Consider the following 25631-nt stretch of genomic DNA (forward strand, 5'->3'; position numbering starts at 1 on the left):
TGGCTTGAAACTTATGAAAACAGTCATGTTGTTAGAGTCCGGCAAGGCTCCTTTGGTGAACGATGCTTGGCAAATTCATGAAAGGAACTCGAGGCAAACACCTCAGTAAGACAGAAATTCATCTGTGAAATCAAGGATACAATCAGAAGAAACCCACTGGCTGTCAACAATTAAAAAAAGCAAATCAAAAAAATATAGAAGTAGAAAGTGGATACATTCTAAGCGCAAGTCGATTGAAAATGCTTGATTGAATGGAAATGATGGTATACAAAGAGAGAAAGAGACACAAATAATTCATTTCCACCTTAAGCTAGAACTTCACAAACTACTGTGGTCTGACTGACTGTGTTCATTCTATTCCTGTTGTGTGCGTGTCTGTGTTTTGTTAAAAAATAAGCCTATGTCGTCATCAACACAACCACAACAGCTCTTAGGAGAGAAAAGTCCCCGCAATTTGCACCTGTGGGAAAAATGTGCTATGTGGCCAACAAACATTGGAAAAAATGTAAAGGTGCAGAAGATCTTCCCATTTTGCGTTGCTGGGGGCATTTGCTGCTTCTCTTCAAATGGCGCTTTCCTGTGCTAGAGGGCAGTTTTGCTCCACAGCGGTTGTGTAAGCATTAACACAACCACTGTTTACAGTTGTATAATACTTAAACCTAAAAAAAACGGCATTGTACAAGTTGAATTTTTGTTGTCGTCGTTGATTCGCTTTCCTTGCAGTATAGGTTTCTCTACTTCTAGACTATGGAATGTTACATTAATAGTATAGTTATTCATATTGGTTTCAAATTTCATTACAGTTACTGAAGATTCATCATGGTTTCACACAGCACAGAGACACCAAACTAAACACCAGAACAGCCAGCGTTAGATGTATTTTTTCTTTAGATACCAATACGCAAAGTACCCCATCCCCCCTAGAGATCCCATGAGGAAGGAGGCTCCGAAAAAGGACGGTGGTTTCCGCTTGACCAGCCTAAAGGCATTGGGTACCACTGCCGAGAGGAGGGTGGTGTGTATGTCTCCCAAAACTTTCCTGAAGGCAAAGCGTTTTTGTATCCTTTCAAAGAAGTTCTGTAGGTTGGGTCTACTGCCATCTTCCCAGTATTTCTTAGAGAGTCCTAGAAACTTGAGGCGATGCAGCGTGGCTCCCAACAAGATGTCAGCCAAGGTGAAGACGCACCCACATAGCCAGAGTTCACACTTCTGCCCTGGAGAGCAAAGACAACACAGAAGCAATATATCAGAACAGTTTCGTCTCACCTAAAAAACTTAGGGATGGAGACAAAGTCCAATCTCGGAGCTTACTGACTTCCATTTTTGGCTGAAATAATGCATACCCTCCAGTTTTGTAGTTTATGCATTGGATCAACTCTACTCTTGTTTCCCGCTGGATAGTCTTGTGTCCTACTTTACAGAGGACAGTCCTCTGGAAGGGTGGCCAAGGGGCAGTTCTCCATGCCAAGGTCCGTCTGCTACAAGGCAACTATAAGGAGGCAGAGCAGCGGCCAAATCAACAGGTAGCATACTGAGCAGGCACCTAGGGCACCCAGTTATGGTTAGTTATGGTATTTCTATCTGAATTACTCATATAGGCATATCAATTAACACAGATATTTTATGTAAATTGGCACCCACTTTTGTCTTCTTTTTGGCCAAGCCTAACTGGCCAAATTTCACCAAATTTGGTACAGAGAAAGAGAAAACCAGCCGTTCCTTGCAGCCTACATGGTGGGCAGCTCTTGAGTTTTGGGCCAGTTGAAAAATGCAGGGGAAGAGACAGGGGGATTTTAATTTGCCATTTAAATTTAAATTGAATCAGGGGTCATTTGTCTGCTGTGAAAACTCCTTTAACCTGTAGTACCAGAACAAGAAGAAAGGAAGGCAGGGCAAGGCTTCCCTTTCCTGCTGTGCTGCCTCTTCCCCTGCTGATCTTAGCAGAATTTGATGAATCTACCGTGAATGAAAAACCTATAGCAACAGCAATTGCAGGAGACTTTGAAACTGTGAAGTCATCCATCATCAAAATCTTTGTGGCATCCAGTAGCAACTCTGAAGGTTATGGGCCTTCCTAATCTCCCCAAAAGTGGGATGTAATTTCAAACCATTGCAACACCTTGCTTGTTTGTTTTGGTTCTCTGAGCTAATCTTCAGCCCAAAGAGAAACCTGCAGTGAGGCAGTGGAGAGGGAAGCCTTCAGGGTGAGTCATATGAGGACTCAATAACGTTTCCTCTCTTTGGAATGGAGCAATTAACCCCACTGTGCTGGCGAATTTGTTGGGCTCTTTTCTCCCAGCCCAACCTTGGCAGCTGGAATCCAAGCTCTCTATTGGTTGACAATTAGCTCCCCACCCCCTGCAAAAGTGAATACTAGCCTACTGCCTGCACAGTGAAGCCTTGTTGTCAGGTTTCATTCCCAAAGGGAGAAAAGTCGCCATGTGATACACAGACACCCCACTTCCTGAGATTAAGGGTACCTCCGTACTGTACTGTACTTTAAAGCAAGTCACTTTCCCCAAATAAACCTTAGCATCCTTAACAAGCTGCACTTTCCTTCTGTTTCAATTTACAGTGGTGCCTCGCAAGACGAAATTAATTCGTTCCGCGAGTCGTTTCGTATTGCGAAAATGTCGTCTTGCGAAGCGCGACGGAAACCAAGGAAACCAAAACAAAAACATTTTTAGAAAAAAGGTTGTCTTGCGAAACACGGCCATAGAAAAATTCGTCTTGCGAGTCACCAAAAATCGCAAACCCCTTTCGTCTTGCGAGTTTTTCGCTGTGCGAGGCATTCATCTTGCGAGGTACCACTGTATTAATTTTTTGCAATTTACATAAATGTCTCTAGAAAGGAGATACTGTACAGTCATACCTTGGTTTAAGTACGCTTCGGTTTGAGTACTTTCAGTTTAAATACTCCGCGGACCCGTCTGGAACAGATTAATCCACTTTCCATTACTTTCAATGGGAAAGTTCGCTTCAGGTTAAGTACGCTTCAGGTTAAGTACGGACTTCCAGAACCAATTACACTCATACTTCGGGTTAAGTACGCTTCAGGTTGAGTACTGTGCGGACCCGTCTGGAATGGATTAATCCACTTTCCATTACTTTCAATGGGAAAGTTTGCTTCAGGTTAAGTACGCTTCAGTTTAAGTACTCCGCAGACCGTCTGGAATGGATTCATCCACGTTCCATTACTTTCATTGGGAAAGTTCGCTTCAGGTTAAGTACGCTGCAGGTTAAGTACAGTACAGACTTCCGGAACCAATTGTGTACTTAAACTGAGGTAAAGGTAAAGGTAAAGGGACCCCTGACCATTAGGTCCAGTCGTGACCGACTCTGGGGTTGCGCGCTCATCTCGCATTATTGGCCGAGGGAGCCGGCGTATAGCTTCCAGGTCATGTGGCCAGCATGACAAAGCCGCTTCTGGCAATTCAGAGCAGCACATGGAAACGCCGTTTACCTCCCCGCTATAGCGGTTCCTATTTATCTACTTGCACTTTGATGTGCTTTCGAACTGCTGGTACCACTGTATAAATACATGATGATGATGATGATGATGATGATGATGATGATGATGATACTAATAATGTTATGAGTTTGGTGTGGGGAGAAAGCTGAATGCCCAGACTCTTAATTCCTGGATCCAGCAACTGTGAAAATTTAAGCAAGGATTCAAATTCCAGGAAGAGCCGGACTAGCTTCCTAGTGGAGGTGGTAGCCTGGGTAATGGGCCATTAAGGAAACAAAGGGAGTGGCTCGGTGCCATGAGAAAAATGGGTGGAGCCCCCTTCCTCAACTGGCTGGGAGCTAGAAAGACAAAGGTCAGAGTTGAGAGTGGAGTGATGTGAGCTAGAAGCAAGGAAGTAGCAGGCTGGGAAGCCAGAGAGACAGAGCGATGCTTGATTTCTTATTGAATCCAGCTATGGGGGAATCACCTCTTTGGGTGATTATGCTGCGAACCCCTCCATTGTGGGCTCAGGTTATATATATGTGTGTAAATAAAGCATATGTCATAAAGACGCCACAGTCTCCGCTGTGCCTCATTCCAAAAGGAAACACGAACCTTGATTCGCTCGTGGCAGGAGAGGGCCTGTGGGGGGGGGGGGTAGGAAAAGATGGAATATGTCTAAGAAGAAAAAGAGATAAGGTTTAGGAATAAGGATTAGCTGTAAGAGTGTTTATGTTAAAGAAAATGAGTTGAAATTGGGTCATATGGAAACTGTTATGAAAATATAATTTGGTCAAAAATGAAAATCAGTTGGGAGGTATCTGGGGAAGTCATCAAAGCAATGTTAAGCAAATTATGAATCTGAAAATGGGATATGTTTGTTTTTCTTGTGTTTTTTGTGTTTTAATCAATAATGTTTGTTTAGATAGATAGTTGGGTGGACACTCGCCTGTATCTCTCCCTGTCATACTGGAGCCTCTTGGTGGCAGGAGGAGGTTCTGGGGGGGGAGTGGGGGGGACAAACCCAATTATAAAATGGACCACCTTCGACTGCCCACTTTTCATGGGACTCTCTCGTGGCAGGAGAGGGCTCGTGGAGGGGGGGGTTAGAAGAAGGGGGATAATATGTTCTGTATGTTTTTTCTTTCTTATGTAAAATCAATAAACATTTATTATAAAAGAAAAATAAGAAACACGAACCTTGAATGTTTGCCTGGAATCTCGCACCACTTGGAGATTGGGTGGCAAGCCACAACAAGGATAAACAGTCAGCTGGCACAGGTGGCAACCCTAGTTCTCTGCCACCTTTTTCTAAGGAACCTTTCAAACAACCCTCTAGGTCTAATGCCCCACATTCACACAACGCATATGCAGGTAATGGAAATAGCTGCACATTCTTTCCCAGTTTACTCCTGCCTGCACGTCTCACTGCTTCTTCTGTAAAGTCCACGCATTAACACGGATGCTCACTGCACACAACATTTATCCACCGCCCACTCCGGGATCTAACTTCTAGAGACAATGAGGAGGAAGCTGGACACTGAAGAATGAAAACATGAGCAGCTCTCGTTATTATAACAATGGCACATTTTTAATGCATAAAATGTGGTATCCAAAAATAGCTCTTGAGACCATGATCCTCTCTTTCTCCGCCTCCTACTTTGCAGCATATTGCACTCATAATTACTGGGTGCCTCTCACTGCGATGTCTGTCACCTTGGCACTTTTGCATGTAGCTCGACCAAGCCTGCTAGGATATATATATTTTTTCTTTCCAAGCATAGCCTCTGAGAGAATAAGAAGTGGCTTAAGAGATCAGAACCTGGCTGACTTTCAAAGCCAAAGAGAAAAAAACCCTCTGCAGGCCAACCCTGGGATACATTGGCAGGTGGCGCAATTATTAGAAATGTCAGGCTTCTGCAGAGAAGGACTTGTTTTTAATAGACCTAGCCATTCTCTCTACCGGAAAGGCTGTTAAAAAATGTCTCTCCTGTGTGAAAAGTTCCCTGCTGCTATTTATTGGGCAGATATCTATTCACAAACTCTCTTCAGCTCAAATCTACCCATATCTTTTTCCCCAGTGGGAGCAAAAGCAGCAGGGGGTGGGTGGGGTTTTCAACAGAAAAACTGTGCTGATCTTTAACCTCAAACTGCAAGCTCAGTGAGTACATTGTGTTTTGCCATAAACTGTAAGATTCTAGGAGTGTGAAGGGAGCTGGCAGAGATCATTTTTGTTTCAGAACTTTTGTTTTCGCTTGGTTTGGGTGCTGTTTTTTCTCGATCTGAAGTCACTTGCTGTATTCATATGAATAATCCCTGCCCCAATAGTCCTCTTAAACCCAGTGCTTTGTTCTTCCTCTTCCTCTCTCTTTTCTGTTTTTTTTCTGCCTCTTTTGATGCCTTTGATTCTCCAAAGATGCCCGTTTCTTACTGCAAGTGAGTCAGTTGTCAGGCCCTAAATTTACACAGCTGTCTATGACATCAGAGAATCAATGCTAGGGTTGTCATACATCTGAGATTTCCCAGACATATCTTGTTTCGGGGGGGGGGCAGCATCCTCATCTGGGTGGATTTTTGCATTTTGGATTAAATGTCCAGGTTTGGGTTTTTTTTCTGTTTTCGTTTTTTTGTGGGGCACCTGCATGCTCAGACCAGGGCGCTGTGCCCCAGAACAGGAAGCAAGCTTGCTGGGGGTCGCGCTATGCCTGGTGTTGTTCCTGGTGGTCGCCTGGCCTTGCATGACCTTCCTGGGGCCACTCAGCCTCCCATTGTGAACAGGAGACTGAAGACAGCAAAGGTAAGAGGGGAAGGAAGACGGGAGGAACAGGTGGGCAAGGAAAGGGTTAATGGCAGGGAGGGGGTGAGCAGTGGAGATGCAGGATGGTGAGGGGAGTGCCCCAATGATGGGGTAGGGTGTCTGGGTTTCGATCCCCAGAATATGGCAACCTTAGTCAATGCTGCACTAAGGTGTGAATACATCTTTGACTTCAATTGGCTCAGGTGACATGACATACTGTAACATCACAGCCACCAGTGCTTTGATGTCATATGGGACCCTGCAACTTTGGACCTGAAGTGAACAGAGGCAGGGGGCAGAAAGTTAGATTGATTTTAAAAAAACCACAAAAAACCCCAAACCTTACAAGTACCACCTGTTTCATGAGGTTCTTCCTGTCCCTCTAGTAATATGAATTTTGGAAATGATGCGTGCAAGCTCCCTAACATTCTGATTAAATTGGAAGAATCACTAAGTAAATAACCACCCATAAAACGTTCATGTTGTAAATCATAGTATAAACTCCTGGCTGAGTATATATCACTGTTTTTTATCCAGATCAAGGTCTCATTGAAATCAACAGAACAAGTTAGTCACAACCAGCATTTCAAACTGATTTCGTTGCAACTAAAGTGTGACTAACTGGGTGTGGATTCAGCAGTATGGCAGGCACAGCTGACATTAACTTAGCACTTGGGATGGGTAGATCTATCAATTCTGGCTTCTCATTTTTTTCCAGTGTTAAGTACAGTTCTCCATATTTCCATATCAGTTTGCAATGTATTTTTCTTAAGTCTTCATGAAAATTCTTCACGAAATTTATCCTAATATACAATTTTTGCAAAGAAATATAGGAAAATGTGCAGGTTTTTTGCAAAGCAATTTTGCCTAATATAACTTTGTTTTTTTTTTTACAATCAAGCAGTGTGTGAATTTTATGAAATAAAATGAATAAAAACAATATGATGCATTTTTGTAGTTTTCACCAACATAGGCATTTTTATGCACCTTTTACCCTAGTATATGCATTTGTATACACCACAATATTTGGTGAACTGTGAAAATTCTGAAGGACAGTTGTTCCAGTTCATATATGCTTTTGTAAAGTGCAATTAAGATAGTTTTGCCTTTAAATGTGAATTGAATCAAACTTATCCGTGTCCTTACTTAGCACATTAACAGAAGTGTACATTTGTACAGGAAACTCTCACGATGTGCCTTCCATCTCTGGGCTTGAGCCTTTAGCTGGTTCACTATGTTAGGGTTGCCATATTTCAAAAAGTAAAAAACAGGACACCCAAAAAGCACTGCTCTTTGGAAATCCCCCCCGGACATGAATTCCACCTTGTAGTGTCTGGTAGTGTCTGGTAAAATCTGGACGTATGGGAGCCCTAACTAAGTATTATAGGTGCCCTCTTTGAAGCATGATATGACAATGTGTTAAAGAGTTGCTGCAGTCAGTGCAACAATCAAGATTCATCTGGGAAATGCAGGAGGACCCTTGACAGAACATGGAACCCTTCTGAGCCATTCTCACCAGGAGATTTCCAAAGCATACTCATTGCGTTTTCTCTCTCTCTCTCTCTCTCTCTCTCTCTCTCTCTCGTTCCTAATGTATTTTTCTTGGCATGAATACACAGTCAAACCTGACTCACAGCTGGACACTCACAGCATTGGAAACAAAACAAATGCCTGCTGGTCTTGATCGAAGGAAATGTGGACCTGAACTGAGGAAGAGGCTTCACATGGTTTTGATGGGGCGGGGGAAGCAGTGCTAGCTTAATGCAGCTATATTGTCCTTGAGATGTCTACACCAGAGGCGGATTTCGGGCAGCATGACTGGTTCCCCCAGATCGGGCACCAAGCCTAGGGGGCGCTGCAAGGTGTTGAACTATGATGTAGTGCAGGGATGTCCAACAGGTCGATCGGGATTGACTGGTCGATCCCCGGGAGGTTCCAGTTGATTGCTGTCGATTGCGGGCTCCTTTTCCTTTGCTATTGCCTAAGAGCACCCCCTCTCCCCTACCTGCATGTTCTCCTGATCTCTGGAACGTAAGACGGAGATTTTGCTGTGAGGCAGATTGCTCCCACAGCGATCTTTTGGTGAGTAGCAAATCCCCTTCCCCCTTAAATTTAGCCCGAATCCCCCCCCCATGGAACTTTCCTCCCTGAATCCCAATAAAACGGGACATAAAATGGGGCATTCCCCCCCTCAACAACTTAGTCCTGAACCCCAACAAAATGGGGCTTACCCCCTCTCTTAAAAAAGCTCAACAACTCTTTGACCTGAACCCCAATAAAATGGGGTAGATCACTTCCAGATTTTAACTCTGTGAGTAGATCACAGTCTCCTGGAAGTTGGCCACCCCTGGTGTAGTGAATTGAACAGAACGGAAGGAGAGACGCGGCGGAGCGGAGCCGAATTTTGGCCTCGCACAGGGCACCACACACACACACACACACACACACACACACACACCCTCCATCCAGGCAAGCAAAAGCCATGGTTCAATTATATTTTCCAACCAGACAAAAGTACTAAAGAAGGGCACAAAGCAAGGTGGTGAGGGGAATGACCTGGGGAGAGAGGGTGCAGCCTGGAAAACTCCAAGCGTGGGATCTGAGGAAACAGCATTTAGCCACAGGGTCTGAGGTTCCCAGCCGCTACCTTCAGTCTTTCTTTAGATGCAGCCACTGCACTTCCTGTTTCTTTGTTCCGTGAGTCACTTTGTCCAGTCGTCTGCTATGGCCAGCTGGACTTGCCAAGCCTTAGTGATGATAACATCACAGCAGATAATGATACTACTGTACTGCTACTAATCATCATTAATAGTTGACAGCAAAATATCATTTTCATATAACATCCTTCTGATAATGGATTATATCTCATCTAACAAAATCTGCTCTAGCTTTACCTGCCAAATAAGGTTTGCTCTCCAACAGTCTATCACAGCAGACTTAGAAAACAATGTCCGCCACAGCATGATGCCTACCTTGGTATTCAATTTTTCTTTTCTCCAGCTCGGCTTCAATCTGATCTAGCACCATTCCCAGATCACCCAGGATTTTCTTCAAGTAGTTCACGTTGTCATGTTCCAGGATCTTGGCCTAGATATAAACAGTAAATGTTTACATCAAAATCGAACAAGAAGAATGTGTTTTCTTGCAAAAAAAACAAAAACAAAAAACCCCTTCCTTATAAACCAACATTCACACAATTTGAAAGCAGTGGATTTTATTTTACAAACAAATGACTTTGAAAAGCCTCATCGTTGTTTTGATCAATCTGCCATGAGAAGAGGTTCTCGGAAGGCCAAATATTCAGGGATGTGTTCATAAAAGCCACTTCCAACCTCTGCCAGGACTGTGCTAACAGAGGCATTGTGTCTAGGTCATGAGAAGCAATATTTCCATTTTTTTATTATGTGCTGGTCAGGTGCTATCTAGAGCACTGGGCCCAGTTAAGGGCACCACATGTTAAGGAGGATATTGGCAAGCTGGAGCGTGTCCAGAGGAAGACAACTGGGATGGTGAGGGTTCTGGAAATGGAAGTCCTATGAGGAATGGTTGTATGAGCTGGGTGTGTTTAGCTTGGAAAAGAGAATATCAGGGCAGGAGAGCTGTCTTCAAATATCTGAAGGGCTGCCAAAGATGGAGCAGACTTGTTTGGTGTTGCTCCAAAAAGCAGAACTAGAACCAGTGGGTGGAAATTGCAGGGAAACAGATTTCAGCCCAACCTTAGAAGGAGTTTCCTAATGGCAAAAGCTGTTCTACAGGGCAGCAAACTGCCTTGGGAGGTGGGGGGTGGGCTCTCCTTCACTGGAAGTATTTAAGTAAAAGCTGGTCAACCACCTGTCAGAGATGCTGCAGTCGCATCCTGTGTTGTAGATCCTGCATTAAGAAGGTAGCTGGACTAGACCTCCAAGGTCCCTTCCTTCCAACTCTAAAATTCCTTCTTACATGCATCAGAAATCCCCCCTTCTGTACAGCTGTTAAAGGTGTCGGAGCCTTGTCCTCTTTTGAATCTGCTCCCTCTGTTAGGGCAGCGATGGCAGGCAAAATGACAAGCAGCAGCACTGGTAATGCATCTGAACTGACAACCCCATTTGCGAAACTTTAGTTTGCTAGAAAACACTCAACTCCAGCACAACTGGATTCAGCTAAACATCTGTCATCTTCAGTACCAATAGCCATCCAAAATCCACATGCCACTTTGTTGTTTAAAAACCCCCAATACACCTCATAGACGTTTATGAAAACAATAAAAGTATCATTAAAAACAGTTATTTAAAACACTCAAAAAAGAATTAAAAACAATGATAAACTAAAAACAGATTGAAACAGATTAAATGTTGTGCGTGTGCTGCTATGCTATGAGCATCTCACCATGAGCTTCTTCTGTTTGGAAAGGTATGGCTCTGTTAGCTGTGGCTCCTCTTCATGGTCTAATTTCATCAGGTCTGAGCTGGCATTAACTAAATGTCCTGCGGAAGTTGGAGAGAATGGATTGGAGTTAATTAGTGACCTCTCTTTGCTAGACCCATGGTTCCCAAAATTCCCCTTCCCAGCGGACCACATGAAAATTGCTGAGGGTCTCGGTAGACCACTTAATGATTTTGTTTCTGCCTATTGCAGCAATTGTAATGCGCTGTGCCAGATAATCTTCAAATTGGTTTTTGTGTGTGTTTTTCTTCTTCTTTTATTTCTTGTATGGAATTGCATGCATTTTATTGTGTTACAATTTGATTTCTACAGAATTCAAATTGTAAGCATTCTTCACAAACACGCTGTGGGCCACCTGCATGAAACTCACGTTGTCTGCAGACCACAGTTTGGGAACCTCTGCTCTAGAGACATGGCTAACAAAAATGTCAAGTGTCTAAAAACGTCTCACCCTTCTAAGAATCTGCCTTACTGACTTTAATTATGATCTTCAGACCACAATATGGTCTGAAGGCACATGGGACTACCACCTTTCTAAAGCTAAGCAGATCTGGGATATAAATATATTTGATTTCATGCAGTATTTTCACTGTCAAGGGGTGGGAGAAGTGCTTGTGGGATTTTCTGCCCCAGCGGGTTCCCAAAGTAACTTCACCAGCCTTGAAGAGCAGGGTTCGTGTATAGTTTTGGAAAGTGCAAATCTGGTAGATTTGCCTTTAAATGCAGACAGAAACAAATTTCTTCCACAATACCATTCAGATGAAAAACTTAAAAGTTACAGAAAGAATCTCCAGGTTGGGACCTGGTAGCTCTACCTCTAATAAGTGCAAAAGCAGAGATGTGTCCTGATTTTTGTTTGTTTGATATTTATAAGCAGCAAACACCAGTATAGCGCGTTGCCTCAGCCTAAATCCTTGTGACTGGGTTCCACACTCAGGACTGGGAGGGCTATTGCAGTGTTTCTCAACCAGTGTGCCTCCAGATGTTTTGGGACTACAACTCCCATCATTCCTGACCACTGGTCTTGCTAGCTAGGGATGATGGGAGTTGTAGTCCCAAAACATCTGGAGGCACACTGGTTGAGAAACACTGGGCTATTGCACTATGACTAGGCTATGGTTGGAGATTCACTCATCACCTTAGAAAAGTCCTTTGCATATGAATTTTTTTTAAAAAAAATCTTGAGACCTACCCTCTTCTTTCCAAAGTCTTTATTTTTTCATTGTGAATGAATATACAGTATATTAATAGCTGCTACCATTATGCAGAAGCCCTCATTGCTTACTGTGACCTTATCCCAGACTCAGAAAAGCATTGGTGGGCCGCAGGTTAGCCAATGTGTTTGTGCCAACATAGGGCACCATTTTAAACTGTCATTCGCAGCAGCTAAATGAAACTATGGTGGCCTTGGCTTAATGATACCCACCCTGGCTGGATGCCATTGCAGGTCAGAACAGGAGGGAGAGAGAGACAGAGAGTTCATGCTCGGTTGGTTCAGCCAAGAATCGAGAAATTTATGTTCATTTCCCAGCACATTACTCTGGCCTTCTCTTTATCTTTCCTATGTTCCTTATTAATCTTCTTTCTTTACTCCAGCTACCAAGTGTCTCACTTAAGCACCTCTCCATTCTGTTCGGCTGGTTACTTAAACAAGGACATGAAGGAATCTTATTGTCTAATTCCCCATCCATTTTTTTTTTTATAATAATTTTTATTAATTTTATAAAAAGGACACATACAAAGCATACAACATAAACTCTGTCCCTTCATTTTCCCTCCACCCACAGGCCCCCTTCTGCCACCAGTGAGACCCATGGGCATTGGGAAACAAAGGGGTCCATTCCAAGCTGGGTTTGACCTCCCCCCTCCTTCCTCCCCCCTCATCCCCCCCCCTGCCACTGAGAGGATAAAGACGGAGGATCTCTGGGGTTTGGCTTGTCCCCCAGCTATTTCTTCGCTATATTGAAAAAAAGGGAAAAAAATAAAAAGAAAAAAGAAAAAAAATATAAAAAGGGAGAAAAAAGAGGGGGGAAAATATAAAAAAGAAAATATTAGTGGCTTCCACGACTCTCCTCCTCCTGGATTTCCCAACTTCATTACATAATTATGGCGGGTTTTCTACTCCAATACAAAATCTTATTCTTACAATATTAACACAATCCTCCTCCTTCTTCATGCTGTCCCCCCCTGAGTCCCCCCCCCTGCCACCGGGGCAGCCCGAGGGGCCCAGCAGTCAAAAGGTTCCATTTTTGTGTCTGGGTTTCCCTCCACCCCTCCCTCTCTCCCCAAAGCACCCCCTGCCACTGGGTACTAAGAGTAAGGAGAGGGAGACAAGCAGTTCTCCACCCAAACAACTTCTGATCACCAAAGTTACTAAAAAAAACAAACTCTAAGCATGTTTCCTCAGCCATTCTTCTACTCCCTCCAGAAAACTCTTAACCCTAAACTTTTTAAAAAAATCTCTCCTTCCCCCCCCCAATGTCCCTCCTCCCAATTGGATCAGCATATCCTTTAACAGGCCAAGACTCCGACAACGTTATTCATAAGCCAAAAGTATACCTTAAACTAAATTTTTTACCCCACACCAATTCTATCCCACTTCCACTTCCAGGCCTTTGCTCCCCCCTCTTTCTGCCTTTCCCTCCCTTCACTAACACCATTCAACATTTCAGTCTCTCCAGGAATTTCACTTCCATCAATCTTCTCTTCACTTTGCTTCTCCTTGTCGGCCTCGTCTCCTTGTTCAGATCTTTGTTTTTCATCATCCAACACATATTTTTTTTGGTCTAAATCAGTCTCCAAATTGTCCTCAAGTTGTTGCTTCTCACACACAGTCTCGTATTCAAAATTGTCCTCTAAATCTTGCTCTTGCACCTCATTCTCCTTTTCTGTTGGATTCAAACATTGCCTTTCCTTGTAGATATCTTCCCATATTTGTAGGTAGCTCCGCACAGCCTCCTGGAAAGCTCGAGAGAACTTTGTTTTCATAACTCACTTAACCACAGGCAGACTAGAGATAAGGGCCGAAGGGTACTGGAAAATTCCTCTCTACCACGTTGTCGGCTCCATCTTGGCTGTTCTTATCCTTTGTCTTTAACCTCATCAGATTTCAAATTTACAATCCACTTAAATCCTTTTAAAACCTTTTGAATCAATTTTTCCAATTCACAGGAATAAAATCGTCTTTCTTAGTCCTTTAGCAATTTGACAGCTTTTGACAGCTGTCAAAGCATCCTCCCCCTTGTTGCTGCTGAACCTCAAGGGGCAACGACACCGGGGGCTGGGGAGGTTTGGAAAAGTCTTTCTTTCTCTCGGGTCCGCAATCTTGAAAGAAGTTTTCCCTTTTCGGCTTGGGAATGTTTAATGCGCCTCCCGATTGTCCATTTGGAAGAGATCGGCTTCCGTTACTTTAGAATCTCTTCCTATCTTCAAATTTAAAATTTTTAAGATCCGAATGGAGATTTGACTTACTTTGAAGAAGTCTTTTATTTCCTTGGAAGAATCCGCCACTTGCAGGCTGAGGACTCGGAGCTTCACTTCAAGGAGGTAAGATGAAACCCAAAAATGGCTCCCGCGACTCCACTCCGCTGGCTCTCGATTGCTCTACTGAGCTCTCGGGCAGCAGAGGATTCGCGTCCGGAGCAAACAGCTGGGCACTATGTCACCGGGACTCTCTACCCGGTGTTTTTTCGGGGAGTCCGCTCGCTCTGCGGACTTCCCCCCCCCTCCACGAAGCCAGGGACCTCGGAGCACGAAGTCCCTGCATCCAACTTCACCAGCGCGACGGACCGGAAGCCCTAATTCCCCATCCAGCTGGTTATGCAAGAAGCTGGAACCCATGATGCAGTGTTGTTGTTTAGTTGTTTAGTCGTGTCCGACTCTTCGTGACCCCATGGACCAGAGCACATCAGGCACTCCTGTCTTCCACTGCCTCCTGCGGTTTGGTCAAACTCATGTTCGTAGCTTCAAGAACACTGTCCAACCATCTCGTCCTCTGTCGTCCCCTTCTCCTTGTGCCCTCCATCTTTCCCAACATCAGGGTCTTTTCCAGGGAGTCTTCTCTTCTCATGAGGTGGCCAAAGTATTGGAGCTTCAGCTTCAGGATCTGTCCTTCCAGTGAGCACTCAGGGCTGATTTCCTTAAGAATGATAGGTTTGATCTTCTTGCAGTCCATGGGACTCTCAAGAGTCTCCTCCAGCACCATAATTCAAAAGCATCAATTCTTCGGCGATCAGCCTTCTTTATGGTCCAGCTCTCACTTCCATACATCACTACTGGGAAAACCATAGCTTTAACTATACGGACCTTTGTCGGCAAGGTGATGTCTCTGCTTTTTAAGATGCTGTCTAGGTTTGTCATTGCTTTTCTCCCAAGAAGCAGGCGTCTTATAATTTTGTGACTGCTGTATGTTACTTGGGAGTAGCAATGTAAGAGAAAGTTTATTCCGTGTGCATTTTAACGCATATCTACCTAATCCCAATCAATATTTCAACTGAAAATCAGCTATCCTTTCAAAATTCACCCTTCCACAAATTTCTTGATGCAGATACCTGACCATATGTGTACAAAAATGCATGTATTAATGTAATAAATACCTGTAATATTAGTGAAAATAACATGCAAAAATATGGTGCAAAAAGCGAATTGCTTGCAAAACTTCAGACTCGCCAGAATTTCATCCAAAAACATGTATATTTGACTGCTAAATATGTGCTAAAATACTGATGGGGAGCTCTGAGGAGACTGGCTATGTTATGGAATATGGATAGGAGTTAAGATTAAATTTTCATGCCAGGGGATTATGTCCATATCTGTCTAGAGTGGGTGCACTGCTTTGCCAAGAAGAGACAGCACAAAATGTACCTCAGTTCTGATCCAGTCTGGCACTGCAGAAATTCAGCAGAACTTTAAGAGACAGCATGATAAGGTTGGCCCTGAAGTTACAGGGAAATCTTTTTGCAAAAGACCTACCATCAAAGACACTTGTGACAAAATAAGAAACAGATTGAAGGACCTCTGATTATAACAATTTATTACCTCCCACTCTAATTCTGAACTGGGAAAGGATGTGGTATACCAGTAGTTATTTGCAGTCCTGGCTGAGCATTCATTTGCTTGGCTCCATGTGGATATTCACAGGGAAGAGGAGCTGCAATTTATGTTTGATATGGACAAGGCAAATGAGAGGGTAGTCTATCTAGAGCAGGGGTCAGCACACTTTTTCAGCAGGGGGCCAGTCCACTGTCCCTCAGACCTTGTGGAGGGCCAGACTATTTTTGAAGGGGGAAAAAATTGAATGAATTCCTATGCTCCACAAATAACCCAGAGATGCATTTTAAATAAAAGAACACATTCTACTCATGTAAAAACACGCTGATTCCCGGATCGTCTGCAGGCAGGATTTTGAAGGCGATTGGGCCAGATCCGGCCCATACCTACCAAGTTCCTGTGGGAGAAATAAGGGACCGGACCGGAAGTAGCAGACCGGAAGTAGCGCTGCAGACATTTTGGAACTGGGTGGAGCATGCTCAGAAGCGACTTTTGATGCTGCTTTGCCCAGTTCCAAAATGGCCCCGCGCCAGAAGTCGCACTGCAGCCATTTTGGAACTGGGCAGAGCTGCATCAAAAGTCGCTTACGAGCATGCTCTGCCCAATTCCAAAATGGCCGCCGCACCAGAATAAACCGGGGAAAAACAAAAAAATCCTTTTTTTCAGCTGAGAACAGCTAGAAAAACGGGGGTTTCCCGGGGAATACGGGAGACTTGGCAGCTATGATCTGGCCCCCGGGCCTTAGTTTGCCTACCCATGGTCTAGACTCTAGAGCAGTGCTTCCCAACCTTTCTCCAGCTGTTTCAAGACTACAATTCCCATCATCCCTGACCACTGATCTTGCTAGCCAGGATCATGCTAGCTAGGATCATGGGAGTTGTAGTCCAAAAAGAGCTGGAGATCCAGAGTTGGGAAACACTGGTCTAGAGAATCCAGTTTGCATTCTTGCTTTGCTGTGGGTGAAGTTCCCCCTGTCAAAATGACCTGTGGGGTTTGGGCAGGGGCACCCACTTGCCCCTCTACATTGAGGGGGCATGGTCATCGCATGATTCTGGCCGGTGTGTAGAGGGTGATCTCCGCACTTGCTTGACCTAGCCCCTGCCTTGCTCCTGGGCTGCAGCTGGGAAGAGCAAAGCAAATATCTCCTGTGCTTGTCCCAACAGCAGCCTGGCTCCTGGGCTGCTGGGTGGAGCCTGAGGCTGGGTTGTGTAGAGCAGTGTTTCCCAACCTTGTGCCTCCAGCTGTTTTCAGACTACAATTCCCATCATTCCTGACCACTGGTCTTGCTAGCTAGGGATGGTGGGAGTTGTAGTCCCAAAACATCTGGAGGCACAAGGTTGGGAAACACTGGTGTAGAGGACGCCTGGCGGTGGTGGTGGGTGGCAACTCCCTCAATATTGGGAGAGCTGAAGCCCCCTCCACCCCCTATACCTGCTGCCGCTGGGTTTTGGTATCCTAATCATCTGGCCTGCTACCTGGAAATGGTTCCCCAACCCTGGTATACACAACACTTTCAGAATGGGGTAAAGGTAAAGGACCCCTGACAGTTAAGTCCAGTTGCAGACGACTCTGGGGTTGCGTTGCTCATCTCGCTTTCAGGCCGAGGGAGCTGGCATTTGTCCACAGACAGTTTTTCCGGGTCATGTGGCCAGCATGACTATGCCGCTTCTGGCGCAACAGAACACCGAAACCAGAGCAGCGCACGGAAACAGCATTTACCTTCCTGCCAGAGCGGTACCTATTTATCTACTTGCACTTTTTGGCATGTTTTTGAACTGCTAGGTTGACAGGAGCTGGGACCGAGCAATGGGAGCTCACCCTGTGGCGGGGATTCGAACCGCCAACCTTCTGATTGGCAAGCCCAGTGGTTTAGACCACAGTGCCACCCACGTCTCAGAATGGGTTAAGGGAACACAAATAGGCATAAAGTTGACACCTGGGCAGTATTTAGCTGTATTCACACTACTGTGGCAAAGTGGAGTCTTCTTGCCATAATGAATGAGAGGTAGATCAGAGCAACTTTTGGCTTCTCGGGGCTATCTTCTTTTCTCCAGCAGCTATGATAGATTCTCAAAATAAACACCCCAAATTGATCAACTACAACTCACCTGAATGATTTTAACTTGCACAGAGACACTAGCTTTTATGATACATGTCTTATTTTCGGAGAAACAGGCTATATCTCAAGAATGTTTTAAGGTCAGAGGAGTTACAAATGTTGCGTTTAAAATTTGCTTTCATGTTTATTGTTAGCCCATAGATACCATACTTTTGTATAGTGCGAAGGTGATTGCTTCACTTCCCCCTGGCAATAGATGTTTTCAGGCATAGCATCCCCTCCTTAGGTCCTGCAGTCAGTCAGATTCAGTAACTGACCAGATCATCAAGGTTTCCTATCACGCAACAGCAGCTCAGTTGAGATGTTATCCCTATAGCCTCGAGCTTCTCCTGACACCAAAGCTACAGTTCCTACACATGCCACTATCAACTATCATTCTCATTCTCTCTCTCTTTAAAAAAGCCCATTGACCTCATCTGTGAAAATTGCAAGGCTAAATTGGAAAAGCTGTGTTCTCTGGCCTGATTCAATCAAGTTCACCGTGGAGGAAAAGAGAGAGCAACGGAGCTGCTGTAGTCCTTAATTACTTTGGCAACGCTGAGAAATAAAGGGCAACTAGGAGGCTGATTTATAGCCCAGTCCTTGGTTTTGCTGAGCCAATGATGCTGTGATAATTAAAACTGATTACTTAAGGGAGGTACAATGCCAGGACAGGAGAAGGATAAACATTGGTCATTATTGGCCTAATTTGTCTGCTCTTTAGCCTGGAGAGAAGACCCTTGCAAATGCATTCACCCACTGCTCACTGAGCAGTTTCCTTTGTCTAGAACTAGACATTGCTGTACACTTGTTGACCACTGCAATTGCACCGTACATGGGACTACCCTTGAAGCCTCCTCTGAAAAATGAAAGCAAATGCAAATTACATCTGCCTGTTTCCTAAAGGAAAGGGCAGCTAAGATCACATGACACCAGCAGAGGTATTGCTAGTAATTAAAATACTTGGTGCACAGGCCCATGATGCTAATTTGCATATAAGGGCTGGGAACAACTTTGGTGGGTAGGGGCCTTCTCGGTAGTGGCACCCTCCCTGTGGAACGCCCTCCCATCAGATGTCAAGGAAATAAACAACTATCTGACTTTTAGAAGATACCTGAAGGCAGCCCTGTTTGGGGAAGTTTTTAATGTTTGATGTTTTATTGTATTTACTGGGGAAACCCAATAAGATGGGCGAGGTATACATTATTATTATTATTATTATTATTATTATTATTATTATTATTACTATTATTGCTGCTGCTGCTGCTGCTACTACTACTACTAATGATCACTCGTAGCTGAGTAAGATTGTCTTCCATGAACACGGTCTTAACAGTGAGTTCGTAAGTGACTGTGGAGGCCAATTCTGGATCCACACATCCTTCCACAGAGAGGACATAGGTTTCCGGGCGGGAGTTGATCGCGGTGAGGGTTTGCCAAGCGTGCCTTCTTCTTAACACATTTCTCCCTTTCATCCTGAGTTCGAGTGTCTTCAAAGCCTATGACACCTTTGGTAAAGGCTGTTCTCCAACTGAAGCGCTCGCAGGCCAGTGTTTCCCTGTTGTCAGTGTTTATACTACATTTTTAAATATTTGCCTTGAGGCAGTCTTTAAACCCCTTTTGCTGACCACCAGTATTACGCTTTCCATTTTTAAGTTTGGAATAGAGTAATTGTTTTGGAAGACAATTATCGGGCATCCCCCCCCCCAACATGACCAGTCCAACGAAGTTGATGTTGAAGAATCATTGCTTCAACTCTGGTGATCTTTGCTTCTTCTAATACTCTGGCACAAAATCAAACTATACTGTGTATAGCCCCACTGTTGCAGCAAGATTAAATGTGGAAGAAGCCTCCTGTGCTTCTTGCACCATGGCACAAAGGCATGCATCTTATTTTATTTTATTTTATTGGCCCTTCCTCGTCGCCTTGCCTTCACTCTGGATGCTTCAAATACCTAGGCCATGTAAAATGTAGTAAATTCAAATGTGGCTATTGTAGTAAAGTGCCTTTTTTCAGGGGGTGGGGTGGTGTCACCGATACAGCTCCTTATCAAGGGCACAAGGGACCCTAGGTACACCTCTGTTTATCAGTAGCAGGCGATGACCACTGGACTTGATGGTTTGACCAATCTGAGGCAGAGCCAATTTTTTTTCTAGTTTTCTGTCCCCGCTCTCCTCCTCCCTTTCAAAGGTTCTGTGGACACGGAAGCAATAAAGTGCTAGCACAATTACTTAGCGTCTAACAGAACTTAATCCTGGGAGGTAGGTTAGATTGAGGGAGTCTGTTTCGAGAATCCTCAGCTTTTAAATATATTGTGGTACATTTGTGCCCACATTCTTGTGGGCTTCAGGAGGCACTATCTGGTCCTGTGGGGAACAGGGAATTGTACCCAGGCCCAGAACAGGTGACTAACTGGTAACGAAAGGCATTCTCATGGAAAATCTGGTTTAGGTATAAGGCAAGCCTAGTTTCATTTTCAAATCTCAAGCCAAGTTTAGGGACATTTTTTAAAAATGCAGCTGTAAATTGAGCAGTTGGATCCAGAGTTATCTGGAGCCACTAAAGTGCAAGACCTGCGGTGACATTGTGACAAAGTCACTGTCTAGAGCAGAAGTGCATATTTAAAGAGACGTCCTTGTGGAGGAGTTATATTAGGCATTGTCAATGTTTCATGAATGCTTGTAGGTCAAGTACAGAGTCTGATGCCAATTCGTCCTGTCTCTGAAACCTAATCTGCATAAATTTTAGTGCCAGAGAGGCCAAAAATCCAGTCAAAGACCCTCAGCCCAGCCCTCGTATAGGGAATGATCTATTTAAGTATCTTACAAGTCCAATTGATTTTACAGAGATAAAATCATAGCGTTGTAGAGTTGGAAGGGACCACAAGGGAATCTTTTGCTCAATTTGGGGCTCGGGCCCACGGCCCTGAGATTAAGAATGTCATGCTCTACTGACTAAACTATCTATACAGTAATTGGATGGGGGGGGCAGAACAGCTGTAAGGTGGGGGGGAAATCTGGCCACCTGCAATACCAAGGAGCAGTGCAAGAGCATTTCCTCACAGGAACACTGGGCAACACCTTGGTGTCATAAGAGACTTAATTCCAGAAAAGTACCACAGTGTGGTTTCTTGTACAAGAAGGAATACAGTCTTGTACGACTATTGCATACTGGGAAAAGGTTACTTCCGCCATCATTTATAATAAAATGGAGGTTTTCCACCCAGGGGCAGCACATCCTTTTTCACTGCTTGGTGAAATTGGAAGTACTACCCAACCCTGCTTCTGCTGCTGCCATGCCAACTAGCCCTCTTCCTCTGCTGCCAGGCTAACTGCCCCAATTACCATTTCCACACAGTCCTATTCTCTTGTAACAGTTGAGAAGATAGCCGGGAACTATCTCAACCACAACTAGACACATTTTACTTAATTCCCCCATTTCCCCCAGAAAACAAGCCTTATGAGACATATTAAAACCAAAGCAATATTCAAACATCACATCACAAACCACCTGCACTCTACCAATATTTGTAGATTTCTATTCGCCTCAAAGAACTATGATTTCCAGAGTCTTCCCTTGGAATTGCTGCTCTTTTTTGGGGGGGGGGATAGGGATATCCTAACAACTCGAGACGCGGGTGGCGCTGTGGTCTAAACCACTGAGTCTCTCGGGCTTGCCCATCAGGAGGTCGGCAGTTCGAATCCCCGCGATGGGGTGAGCTCCCATTGCTCGGTCCCAGCTCCTGCCAACCTAGCAGTCCGAAAGCAAGAAGTGCAAGTAGATAAATATGTACCACTCTGGCAGGAAGGTAAACGGCATTTCCATGCGCTGCTCTGGTTTTTCCAGAAGCAGCTTAGTCATGCTGGCCACATGACCCGGAAAAACTGTGGACAAATGTCGGCTCCCTTGGCCAGTAAAGCAAGATGAGCGCCGCAACCCCAGAGTCGTTCATGACTGGACTTACTGTAACTGTCAGGGGTCTCCTTTACCTTTTAACAATTCTCAGCACCCTTAACAAACTACAGTTTCCATATTTCTTTTGGAGAAGCCAGGACTGTTTAAAATGGTATGATACTGCTATAAATATATAGTGCAGATGGGGCCAAATATACATTACATGCATCTATCATGCAAGCTCAGCTGAACGCTTTTTTCTCCGGTAACATCCATTGGGTTAGAAATTACTTTTTAGGAGCGCCTACTATTCACCAATATTATTCTTACACTATTAACTTAATCCTCCTCCTTCTTCGTGCCGGCCTCCCACGAGCCCTCTTCTGCCACAAGAGGGGCTCGCGGGGCCCAGCACTTCAAAGGTTCCATTTTTTGTGTCTGGGTTTCCCTCTACCCCCTCCCCTCCCCCCAGGGCACCCCCCTGTGCCAAATTCTTATTCAGTGAAGCTGTCAACTGCGCATGTGCTGCCATCTGCACGTGCAATAGCTGTCTCAAATGCGCATACCTCAAGCTTAACCTTGGCACACGTTTTCAAATTGGATGGAAGCTGGTTTGAGGGGAAACGCCTCAAATAGCAGTATTTCTTAAGAAACTATACGACACATATGGGTTGTGGCTAATGCAATGTATATGTTAAAACTTCAAACACCAGCGGTGGAAGCATGCTGGAGCCGGAATAAACGGGAATGTGTACACAGCCTAATATTTCCTACTAGCCATGGTGCTTGCATGCAGAAAACTGCACGTATGCTTTGTTGGAAATGACAAATGTATACATGCTGATTACTTTATGCAACAATTGTATTTCCTGTGTGTGTGTATGCGCTTTCCATGACGGTGATGCTCACTGCTGGCGATGCTCACTGCTCATATGTCACCACTGGGCAGTTGTTCAAGAGCAAATGTGGTCCTAGGCTGAAAACATTTCCCAACCCCTGCTCTATTTATTATTATTTACAGTGGAACCTCGGTTTACGAATTTTCGGTTTACGAACGCCGCGGACCCATCTGGAACGGATTAATTCACTTTCCATTACTTTCAATGGGAAAGTTCGCTTCAGTTTATGAACGTTCAGTTTATGAACAGACTTCCGGAACCAATTACACCCATGCTTCGGGTTAAGTATGCTTCAGGTAGAGTACTCTGCGGACACATCTGGAACTGATTAATTCACTTTCCATTACTTTCAATGGGAAAGTTCGCTTCAGTTTATGAACGCTTCAGTTTATGAACAGACCAATTGTGTTCATAAACCGAGGTACCACTGTATTATATTTATATACCACCTTTATCTTCCAAGGATCTCAAGATGGTGCATGTGGTTTTCGTCCTTCCCATTTCGTCCTCACAGCAAGGTAGGTTAGGCTAAGAGGTGGTGCCTGGCCCAAGGGCACACAGAGAGCTTCATGGCTGAGTGGGGGGGATTTGAACCCTGCTCTCCCAGGTCCTAGTCCAATGCTCTAACCATTACGCAAACACTGCTCTACTCCATCTCTTCCATTTAATATGCCCGCTCATAATTTTGTAAGCAATTTATGCTGCTGGGTGCTAAGGGGGATCTTGCAAAATTTCAAATGAATCAACAGATGCAACACGTCAGCACACTTATCTTGTGCAAAGGCCACTTACTTCGGATCTCGGTTGTAGCATACTTTGGAATCATAGAGTCCATGGTGAGCTCTGGGTGGAGAATGCATCCGTGGGTATAGGCATCCATGGGCAAGGAATCCAGGATCTCTCTGTACTGCATTACTCTGGAATGAAGGAGACTCCCCGCCTCTGGAATTAGCTGGGTAACGTGCTCTGAAATGTAGCAAGAAAAACTAAAATAAATGCATTCTTTAGTTACATGCAGTGCTTATATGAGGGTTTTCTCTTTTACTTCAGATTTTCTATTCTTAAAAAATAGAGGACACAATTTGAGTACAGACGTACCTCGGAAGTCAAACAGAATCCGTTATGGAAGGAGTGGCTTCCAATTGGCTGCAGGAAACTCCTACAGCCAATCGGAAGCCACAGAAGCCGCATTGGACGTTCGGGTTCTAAAGAACGTTTGCAAACTGGAACACTCATTTCCAGGTTTGCGGCGTTCAGGAGCCAAAACGTACAACTCACAAGGCGTTCGCAATCCAAGGTCGACTGTATACATTTGTTGCATTTGCTTAGTTCTTACGGGTTGTTTTGCATCCAATATTTAAAATGTCAAGGAACTGGGACTTTTGGCAATGACTAAGAAGATAAGGGACGCAGGTGGCGCTGTGGGTTAAATCACAGAGCCTAGGGCTTGCTGATCAGAAGGACAGCAGTTTGAATCCCTGCGACGGGGTGAGCTCCCATTGCTCAGTCCCAGCTCCTGCCCACCTAGCAGTTCAAAAGCATGTCAAGTTCAAGTAGATAAATAGGTACTGCTCTGGCGGGAAGGTAAATGGCGTTTCCGTATGCTGCTCTGGTTCGCCGGAAGCTGTTTGCGGACAAACGCCGGCTCCCTCAGCCTATAGAGCGAGATGAGAGTGCAACCCCAGAGTTGTCCGCGACTGGACCTAACAGTCAGGGGTACCTTTACCTTTACCTTTTTGAAGGTAACATAGAAGAAACAGGCAGCACAGAGATAGTAGTCATATGTGGGATAGCTTAGTCGGTAGAGCAGGAGACTATAATCTCAGGGTTGTTGGTTCGAGTCCCATGTTGGGCAAAATGATTCCTGCATTCACCTTTGCGGTCCCTTCCAACTCTACAATTCTAAACCTCTGTTTTTATTGTATCATCTAAATCCGGCACCAACAGCCTGAAATCATAACCTTCAATAATGGTGGTACCTAAATTTGAAATTGAATAAATAGGCCTAAATAATGATGGTGATGTGCTTGAACCCAGCCAGGGACGCTATAACATTACAAGGATTTCAACTAGGCCGGAAAAAAATTAATACAAGTTAGAAATGCAAGACACTATCTGCATTTGTGTATATGTTCACTGCAGAATGGTCTTGGATAATTTTTTATGCCCAGGGTTTGGGCTGCAATGAGTCTGATTTTTAACACTACAAAGCTTGGGAAAGAATTTTTTTTTAATTTAACATATAAAACACCTACATTTACATTTACACAATACACATACACAACACACTACCTTATTTTTGTAACATAAAACATACCTACATTACTCTATATAATACAGTACCTACCTATACTATACATATCAACATACCCACACACCTACCCCACACGGACACCCACCAAGTGACTTGACTTCCAGCCGTTCTTGTTACGCTACTTCCTTTTTCCAACTAGCTTAAACGCATTTCATTATTTCTTTAATCTCTTTTTCTATCTAGACTTTACTCTCCTTTCACTCCAATCATTTTCTGGATTCACTCAATATCTGTCAGAAATTCTTTTTCCACATAAATTTTGATGTATTCCTTAAAGATAAAAGGTAAAGGGACCCCTGACCATTAGGTCCAGTCGTGACCGACTCTGGGGTTGTGCGCTCATCTTGCGTTATTGGCTGAGGGAGCTGGCGTACAGCTTCCAGGTCATGTGGCCAGCATGACAAAGCCGCTTCTGGCGAACCAGAGCAGCACACGGAAATGCCGTTTACCTTCCTGCCGGAGCGGTACCTATTTATCTACTTGCACTTTGAGGTGCTTTCAAACTGCTAGGTTGGCAGGAACTGGGACCGAGGAACGGGAGCTCACCCCGTCGCGGGGATTCAAACCGCCGACCTTCTGATTGGCAAGCCCTAGGTTTAACCCACAGTGCCACCCGTGTCCCTCCTTAAAGATAGCCCACTCCTTATTCACTTTTTGTACCGTATCTCCTCTTATCCTCCCTGTTAGTTTGGCAATATGGAAGTAA

General features: G+C 44.4%; 1 protein-coding gene across 1 annotated transcript in view; it reads right to left on the reverse strand.

Moving 5' to 3' along the window:
- The window catches only part of GDAP1L1 (ganglioside induced differentiation associated protein 1 like 1), a 49776-nt gene continuing 24145 nt past the window's right edge, over positions 1-25631 (reverse strand). Inside the window, exons 3-6 of the mRNA XM_035123115.3 lie at positions 23404-23577; positions 10614-10711; positions 9221-9335; positions 1-1214 (exon numbers count right to left, since the gene is read on the reverse strand). Of these exons, the coding sequence (XP_034979006.1) occupies positions 871-1214; positions 9221-9335; positions 10614-10711; positions 23404-23577 (731 nt within the window). The 3' untranslated portion in view covers positions 1-870. The remainder of the gene's footprint in view (positions 1215-9220; positions 9336-10613; positions 10712-23403; positions 23578-25631) is intronic.

The sequence above is a fragment of the Zootoca vivipara genome, chromosome 7 (genome assembly GCF_965207765.1).
Source record: "Zootoca vivipara chromosome 7, rZooViv2.hap1.1, whole genome shotgun sequence".
Lineage (NCBI taxonomy): Eukaryota > Metazoa > Chordata > Lepidosauria > Squamata > Lacertidae > Zootoca > Zootoca vivipara.